This window comes from Rhincodon typus, chromosome 1 (assembly GCF_021869965.1).
Source record: "Rhincodon typus isolate 14 chromosome 1, sRhiTyp1.1, whole genome shotgun sequence".
NCBI classification, from domain to species: domain Eukaryota; kingdom Metazoa; phylum Chordata; class Chondrichthyes; order Orectolobiformes; family Rhincodontidae; genus Rhincodon; species Rhincodon typus.
This window is the reverse complement of record NC_063332.1, coordinates 70,481,963-70,491,519: the sequence shown is the minus strand read 5'-3', so window position 1 is coordinate 70,491,519 and position 9,557 is coordinate 70,481,963. Positions and strand designations below refer to the sequence as shown.

The window sequence follows — 9,557 nt, the reverse complement described above, 5'->3', positions numbered from 1 at the left end:
AATCAGTAAAAGTGCTATATTAAAAGTAGAGATCCATGGATAGATGAACCACCTTATCTGTACAAAAATACAGGTGATTGCTGGAAGATATTTATTACTTCCTGCTCCAAACTTGCTTGCTTCTCACTTGAAGATTTTTCATGGTATTGCTTGCAATGTGGCTATACAGCAAGAATTTACTCACTATTATAATGATTCTGTGTTGATTTTTTATGCACTTAATTGAGAATTTTGTAATTCTTTGCATTTTGCTTTAATCATTTTTTATTTAATTTTTTTCAATTTTACTTTTAATGAATGGCTTTGTAAGGCCCAAGCACTAATCTAACTCACCCCTCCACACCCACACTACCTCCAACCATACGTAATCAATACAGCATTCTTTCAGAAGGTTGCCTCCTGGGATCTTTGTATCTCCTCATAGAAAGTAAGGCTTCGTTAAGAGTTACTAAATTACAATGTTTTTTTTAACTTCTTCAGTAATTTTACTTGTTATATAATGCATTTCTCTTGAATGGTAAAAGCCCCTATTGTTAAGGACAATCTTGGAATGCTGCGAGCAACACAATGTTGATGCCTATTTAAAGAGCGATTTACTAGACACAAGTCTTCTAAACTTAAAGATAAAAACGATGAAAAACAACAATTATAGACTTCACCAAATAATTTGAGTTTAAAAAAATGAAATTATCTACATACATTTGTAATTAGTGGGCTTTTCACGTATGTTGCAGAATGTAGATCTACTAGATGGTGCCTCACTGGAGGGAAAACTGTGATCACGGGCTTCTCTTGTGGAAACTGCGGAGGAAGAAAGCTAGAATTGCAGAAGGAATATTCGTAAGTAAATTTGTACTAATTTCTTCTAGATTTTATTGTAGCTTAGACAAACAGACAGACCCATTTTTGTATGTTACACAATGTCAACTTAAAAACAAATACAGTGCATGTATGTGTAAATGTAGATATTAACTTCTATTAGCATTCTTCATACATTTTAGGTAATGGTGACCGATTATATATTTATCGCCTTCCTGACATCCTAGAGTCATTTGTTCTTTCAGATGGCAGGCCTGGTTGAGTTAAACTGATTTTTTAAACAAGCAGAGTATCAAAATCCACAATTGCCTTTTGGAATTTATTAAATGTTCCAATGGCTTCTCACATTTTAAAAATGGACTACTTTAAAGGATTGACAAAGCTACAACTATGGTTAAAAACTAAAAACTTGGAAAACATAAGATTGTCTTATACCAATGGAGAAAAGGCAGAGCAAAGCTTTGAGCAGGATTCTTCTTCACAAGTGAAAAAAGGTGAGCAAACATTATTTTTATTTGATCTTTTTGCCTGTTTAAAATTGTCCAAGTCTAAATTGATTGTAAAACCCTTATCTTGAAAACAACATTCCAATATCTTTTATTTTAATAATATTTAATTTATTACAGCACAAGAGCACTTATTGTTACAAAGTTCTCTTTCATCCTGCTTCAAAAAACAATGGGTCTCTTCTATTCTGCTTAGTTCCATTTTTATTTCTTTTCCTTCTATTTGAGAGTTGGAGAAATTCACTTTAAAGTAAACACTTTTCAGCATTGAAAGATCTACTGTTCTAACTTCAAGGTCTGATTAAGGGTTTTTTTTTCCTGTTTTTTGCAAATCACTGGATCTCTTGCTGTTATAACTATTGACGTTTAAAAAATTCTCTATTGCTTAACACATCAACTGTTTACGAGGGCGGGACTTATACACTTAACGGTAAGGTCCTGGAGAGTGTTGCCAAATAAAGAAACCTTGAATTGCATGTTCATAGTTCCTTGAAAGTGGAGTTGCAGGTTGACAGGGTAGTGAAGGCAGCATTTGGCACGCTTGCCTTTATTGGTCAGTACACTGAGTGCAAGAGTCGGGAGGTCATGTGGCTGTACAGGACACTGGTTGGGTCTCTTTTGGAATACTGCGTTCAATTTTGGTCTCTCTGCTAAAGGAGAGATGTTGTGAAACTTGAAAGGGTTCAAAAGAGATTTACAAAGACATGCCAGGGTTGGACAGTTGAGCTATAGAGAGAGGCTGAATAAGCTGGGCTATTTTCCCTCCAGCGTCAGAAGCTGAGGGGTGACCTCATAGAAGTTTATAAAATCACAAGGAGCATGGATGGGGTAAATAGTCAAGGTCTTTTTCCCAGTGTAGCGGAATCCAAAACTAGAGGGCACAGGTTTAGAGTGAGGGGGGAAAGATTTAAAAGGGACCTAAGGGGCAACTTTTTCCAGGCAGAGGGTGGTGCATGCATTGAGTGAGCTGCCAGAGGAAATAGTGGAAGCTGGTCTAATTACAACTCTTAAAAAGTATCTGGATGGATATATGAATAAGAAGGGTTTAAGAGGGATATGGGCCAAATCGTGGCAAATGGGGCTAGATTAATTTAGGATATCTGGTTGGCATGGACGAGTTGGACTGAAGGGTTTGTTTCCATGCTGTACATCCGAGTCGAGGAGAGGATGTCCTTCATCTTACAGTTTCTACTGCATTTAAATTTAAAAAAAAAGCAGGATGGAGGGCATTCAACACATGAACTATTTGCTTTAATCCTTGTCCACCTTTAGTGCTGCCTCACAGCGCCAGGCACCCGGGTTCGATTCCACCCTTGGGCGACTGTCTGTGTGGAGTTTGCATATTCTCCCAGTGTCTGCGTGGGTTTCCTCCGGGTACTCTGGTTTCCTCCCACAGTCCAAAGACGTGCAGGCTAGGTGAATTGGCCACACTAAATTGCCTGTAGTGTTCAGTGATGTGTAGCTTAGGTGGGTTATAGGGGAAAGGGTCTGGATGGGATGCTCAGAGGGTCGATGTGGACTTGTTGGGCCAAAAGGGCCAGTTTCCACACTGTAGGGATTCTATAAAAACAAAAAAGTATCTCCTTTCCTTCCCATGCTTTCTCAGTTCTGAAGGACTTCGCCCAAAATTTGTCATCTCTCCACTGATTTTGACGGACCCTGTCACATTTTTAGATTTTGTTTTTGTTTCAGAGATTCAGCTTGCTAATCAAAGAAAAAGTCAATTTGATCAAATAACATCAATACCTAAACTCAACCTTTCCTCAGTTGGTATCTTAGACAACTATTGTCAGAGCTTCCAACCCAATCAGCATGTCATGTTTCATCAAGTAAAAAGCTTGAAGTATTTAAAACCCTCAAAGGACATTTCAAGAAACAGGCTGCTAACACGGAAAGTTAAAGCTATTAAAATCTAGTGAAAAAAAGATTGAAAAATAATGTACTTTACGCAAGATGAATATCTCAAATGTGTACTTTAAATACTTACATGTTTAAATTGATTGTTTTATTGTTTACTGTAAATGGCAGCCTGTATTCCACATCCTTCTGTATTTCCACTATACTGTTCAGAAATAAATAAAATTGAAATTAAGAATAAGATTACAACAAACAATTAGACTTGCCAGCTTGAAAATTAGGCCAAAAGCAATAACAAACTGCTAATTAAAATATTTTGGACAGAAATCCTGTATGCAAACAGTTGCCTGTAACCATATGCTTGCTGACTTGTCAGCTTTTGGTCTCGTGGAGTATGCAACTGAAATCTCACTCTTGACTCTATTATATACACAGGCACACAAATTATGTTCATTTGGGCAAATAATATAACATGTTTATTCAGTAAATAAGTTTAGTTGTCCACTATAGCAAAGAAAAAAAGCAGTTTGCTGATTAAATCTTTGCTGTTTAGCTTAGACTAGTTAAGTCATATTATAATGTTTAAAGCCTTTGTGAAACAATTTCCACCTGCCACCACCTTGTCAGTAGCTATGTCATTCACGGAACCCTTTTTAATAACGGATTGCCACAACTTTACTTCTTTCTATTGTGATCATGCTGTGGCTTTAAAGAGGTTATATTTTGTTCTGCCTTTGTTTTTTTTTAAACAAGAGATGTTTTAAGACAGAGGCACTGAGCTGTCCAGTTGGAAAGCCACTAAACGGCTTGAGGGGCCTAGGGGTCTTTTTTTTTTAGAAATGTTGGAACAAGTAGCTTGGATGGGTGTGGCCAGCTCTCTCAGACCAGGACTTACAATTTTTTTTAACCTTTTAGATTCGGCAGAAGCTGCTGCAGTCTTGACGAAGTAAAGCATTTTTCTTTCCCTCTCTCAGGTACAGCTAGTAGCGGGGGTTTCTCTTCCTACTGTGGGCATTGCAATGAGGGAAAATCTGTTGTTTTCTGATCTGCCTTTTTGCCAAGGGGCATGTTTGTAGGATTTTATTATATTGAAAAGGTTAATTAGTAATAGTTACTGTATCGATTATTCTGTTAAATTTTCCAATAGTTAAGTTATTCTAGGTTCTCTTTCTTTTGTTGTATTTTAAGTACAGTGAGGTTGTTGACTTGAGCTGGCTTGTCCTCGTTCAGACGTTTCATCACCATGCTAGGTGACATCATAAGTGGAGCCTCTGATGAAGAATATTATTCTATTCTGCCTGGAATTTGTACTGTTTGTTTTATTATGTTTTGTTGTATTATGTTGTTCTATTACAGTGAGTAGTGTCATTTCTGGTTTTGATCTGTATGGGTTTGTATATGGTTCACATCTTTGTGGTTATAGTTCAGTCTGCGTAATAGGACAGCTTTCTCAGTTTCTAAGTTGTCTGCTGGATAGGTTTCTTATCCATGTGTCCGGATTGTTGTTGTCCTTGACCGTAACAGACCAGACAGTACAAATTCCAAGCGGAGTAGAATAACACCGCTTCATCGGAGGCTCCACTGATGATGTCACCTAGCATGGTGACGAAGCATCTGAATGAGAACAAGCCAGCTCGGCGAGCAAGTCAACAGCCTCACCCACAACCCAAGCTACAGATCTTTGCCAAAACTTTAATTATAGTGTTTTAATTAAATTATGTTTTGCTTAATGTAGAGTAGTTTGACCAGTCAAATTGCATCTGGAACATACCACTTTATGTTTGCCTTTAAAATAAGAAAAAGTTAGGCTATCTCCTTAAAACATTTTGAGGTGGTGTAGTCTGGTCTGGTCCGGTCCATAACATTATGTAATAATTTTCTCTAACCTCCCCTGTAATTCAATGCAACATTTTGTACTCCTAACATTCAAGAAAAAGAAAAATCACTAGTGATACTCAGGTAAACAATCATAATTTGAGATCTTTCCAGAAATTAGTACTTAATCCCAATGGAGAAATCTGTATTTTTATAGGCTTCAGTTCATAACCACCTCCTGATTTCCAGCATCACCCTAGTGAATTCAAGCTACACTTCTGCCATTGATTTCATATTCTTCCAATAACAGGCACCAAAACAGAGAGCAGTGCTCCAAGTAATCTTGTCTAAATCTAATGTTGTTTTTCACTTTTGTTCTATGACTCAAGATAGAAAGTCAAAAGACTCAATTTGTCTCATATTTAAATTCATTTGTCTCCTATCTTTAATAACAGTATATTATATATAATGGGAAAGTTTTAGCAAAGATTTTTAGCTCGGGTTGTGGGTGAAGTTGTTGACTTGCTCACCAAGATGGCTTGTTTCATCACTGATTTTTATGTTCTTGAGGGTATTGTGGAATTCTTGGGTTGAGTGGATGGAATGGGGTGATGGAATGTTTGTGCCCGGTAGGGAAACAATGGGTCTGAGGGCAGTGTCTGGTTTGTGTAATTTAGGAAGTGAGGGGTGGGGTGTTCATGCCTTCTGGTTTCACTCTCACGTAGTCCGCCTTGGTTATCTGTCCTGCATTCCTTTAGTCTCTTCAGTGTCCGGGTGATCCTATTACCTAGCTGCGGTGTTGGGTCTATTGCCGCCTGTTAGTATCTGCGAGCAATACCTGTGCTTTCTTAACATAGTCCGGTTTGTTCATTGGCTGTCATTTGCCCTTTGTCAGCTGGTAGGATTATAATGTTCTTGTCTTTGAGAGTTTTTCTAGTGCTTTTCGCTCTGATGTATTCAGGTTGTCCTATTAGTTCCTTCGGTTTAGTGTGGGGATTATAGTTTGTCGGATGACTTGTTATGTTTCGTCCGTGAGTCTGTTGTCTTTTAACGCAGTTTCCAAGGCGGCCGGCCATGAAGTCTGTTCTGTTCGCATCTTTAGTTATAATTCAGTATGCATAATAGGACAGCTTTCTCAGTTTCCATGAGTTGTCTGCTGGATAGGTTTCTTATCCACGTGTCCGTTTGTTGTTGTCCTTGTCTTTGTGGTGGATCCGTTTGGTACGTTTCTCCTGTAGCTTGTGTGTCTTCTTAGTTTTGGTCGTGTTGATTGATGGTGACGGCCTGTTCTAGGGTTGTAGTCCACCGCTGGTCCGTACTGTTTAGAATTACGCCAAAAATCACAGTACCTACGAACACCACTGCACCCCACCCACTCACTTCTACGGACATCCTAAAGTACACAAACCAGATATCCTCCTCAGACCCATTATCTCCCTACCGGGGACATCTTCACATAAACTGGCCAAGGACCTACAACAGAGACTGACACACCTAGCCAACGAATTACCCCATTCCATCCAACAACATAAAAATCAACGACGACGAGATTATGGTATCCTTTGACGTCACAGCATTATTCATGTCAATCAACATCCCATTATCCAAAAAAAAAAAACCCGACAGCCACATTATTAGAGGAAGCAGGAACGCAGACCAGCAGGTCCGTCAGCAATGACAACATACTCAAACTATTAGACCTGTGCCTCACCACACAGTTCGGCTTTAATGGTCAAGTATACATACAGATCAATGGCACACCCACGGGGTCACCCATCTCGGGACTCTTCGTAGATGCAGTCATGCAAAAACTAGAACACACCACCCTCCCCTACATTCAACCTAACCTGTGGATCTGGTACGTAGATGACACATTTGTCATTATTCAACGCAACAAACTAGAAGAGACCCACCACCTCATCAACAACGTATTTGCAGAGATTAAATTCATGAGAAGAAGAAAACAACAATCAGCTTCCGTTTCTAGACATCAGAGTTGAATGTATGACCATCATGGAGTTTCCAAACCTCAGTATACAGGAAAACAACCCACACTGACCAAATCTTCAACTTCCACAGCAACCATCCCAACATCCACAAACTATTTAAACGGGTCACCACTCACTGCAACACTCCTGAACTATGCAGGAAAGAGGAAGAGCACGAATACAAAATCTTCACTATGAACAGATATCCCTGCAACTTCATCTGCAGGTGCCTACTAAACAGACAACAGCATGAGGACACAGTACACCCTAACACACTGGCCACACTGCCCTACATCAAGAACATATCAGAACTGACAACGAGACTCCTAACACCACTAGGAATAATTGTAGCACACAAGCCCACAACCACTCTATGACAAACACTCAAGGATTAAAAACCCCATTCCCACAACATGCAGAACCAACGTTAAATTTACAAAATACCATGCAATGACTGCCACAAACATTACATCGGACAGACAGGAAGGAAACTAGCCATCAGAACACATGAACATCAGCTAGCAGCAAAACGACATGACAAACTTTCCTTAATATCAGTACACTCAGACAATGAAGGCCATCAGTTTAATTGGGACAACGTAACTACAGTAGCCCAACATTGACACACACAGGAATTCCTGGAGGCATGCTCCTCAACACACAAGTCCATCAACAAACATAGAATTTGACCCATATACAAACTCACACAGAAAACCGGAAATGACACTACTCACCATAACAGAAAGGACAGTATAAATTTCAAGTGGAGTAGAACAACATTGCTTCATCGGAGGCCTCACTGATGATGTTACCTAGCATGGTGACGAAATCTCTGAATGATAACAAGCCAGCTCAGCAAGCAAGTCAATAACCTCAATGGGAATCTACAGGATTATGAAGGAAAGTAAAATAGAAGAATATTTGGATACGGCGAGATGAAATGGTAGGAGGAAGTTTGAACGGATCTTGTTAAAGTGCTCATTAGCTAAGATGATAACCCAGTGAAGATTTCCCGTTCTCCTCTTCTTCTGATCCATCTTCTACCTGTTGAAGACTGCTCAATGAAATCTGTTACCCATAAAGGTCTGTTTGATGAGAACTTCTCTCCGAGGACTCCTTCTGCCCCAAGCACTTATTGTTATATCATATTTGTAGGGGAAGGTAACTTACATTGTGTTAATCAATTGTTTGAACCCTTTTGGCCACGTAGCTCTTTCAATTGCTTTCATGTGATTGTTAGTTTACCATCCTAAGTATACTTATTTATTTTTATAAACACACTAATTATAAGGTGCATTTCACAGCAGATAAATTGTTGATGCAAGTTCAATGGCATGACCTCCACGTTTCTTGTACTTGTTTTGCGAAATTAGTTGCTGTAGTAGCTGCTAAATTAAATCTCAAGCTATACAGTAAAGACTTGGAAAATTAACGCTCTAAGGCATCTCAATATTGGGCAATCATCCAAAGTCACAGCATTAATTTTCACTTGTACACCAACAGCACCCACCTTCACTTCATGTCCATCTCTCAAATCCTTTACTGTTGCTGAATTACCAGTCTACTAATATAACACCCAGTAATGGTTGGTTTTAATTGAAGGAACTTTCTGCTCAAAGTCATTGTAGTTGGTCCCAAACCAAATCCCTAAATACTGACTCCTTCTCCTACCCTATTACTGCAATATTCTTAGAATAATCCATGTCTTTGCACCCTCTTATTTGCTGCTGAAACTCAGTCAGTCATTCTGTTAATTCACAGCACCAGGGACCCAGATTTGAATCCACCTTCAGGCAACTATCTGTGTGGAGTCTGCACATTCTCTCTATGCCTGCGGGGTTTCCTCTGGGTACTGCGGTTTTCTCTCTCAGTCTAAAGATGTGCAGGTTAGATGGATTGGCCATGGGAGATGCAGGGTTACACGGATAGGGCAGAGGATGGGAGTGTCTGGTTGGCATGCTCCCGATGGGATGAATGGCCTGCTTCCACACTGTAGGGATTCTACGATAACTTTGAACTTGGCTATTTTAATACTTTCCTGGCTGGTTTCCAACATTCTACCATCTTAACTGGAGGTCCTGCAAATCTCTGCTAACGACTGTTCGCTCTCAGCAAGTCTCATTCTCTTATTAGCCCTGTGCTCACTGACCTACACCACTGCAAGTCAAACAACACAGTTTAAATTCCTCGTCCTTTTTCAAACACCTCCAAGACCTTGCTACACCCCCTTTCTAACTATTTCTAAACCACAACCCACAAGTCTACTCTCCAATTCAGGTCTCTTGTGCACCTTCAATTTGAATTGCTTCACCATTGGTAGATTTGCCTGGTTGCTCAGGTTCTCAGATCGGGATACCCTGCCCTACCTCACTTCCCTCCTTTTAAGACGATCATTAAAACCTGCAACATCAACCAAGCTCTAGGTCATCTGACCTAATAATTCCTTATGTTTCTTGTTGCCATACATTGTCTTATAATATGCCTGCGAAACACCGAGTCATTTCACTATGTTAATGTGCTACTTAAATCCAAGTTGTTGCACAAGGTAGTCTGGCTAGCACCCTGGACATTT

General features: G+C 39.5%; 1 protein-coding gene across 1 annotated transcript in view; it reads right to left on the bottom strand.

Moving 5' to 3' along the window:
- LOC125483400 (vacuolar protein sorting-associated protein 37A-like) overlaps positions 1 to 9,557 on the bottom strand; it is a 25,977-nt gene that overhangs the window by 10,407 nt on the left and 6,013 nt on the right. The window contains exons 2-3 of the mRNA XM_048598516.1: positions 3,313 to 3,387; positions 700 to 817 (exon numbers count right to left, since the gene is read on the bottom strand). Of these exons, the coding sequence (XP_048454473.1) occupies positions 700 to 817; positions 3,313 to 3,387 (193 nt within the window). The remainder of the gene's footprint in view (positions 1 to 699; positions 818 to 3,312; positions 3,388 to 9,557) is intronic.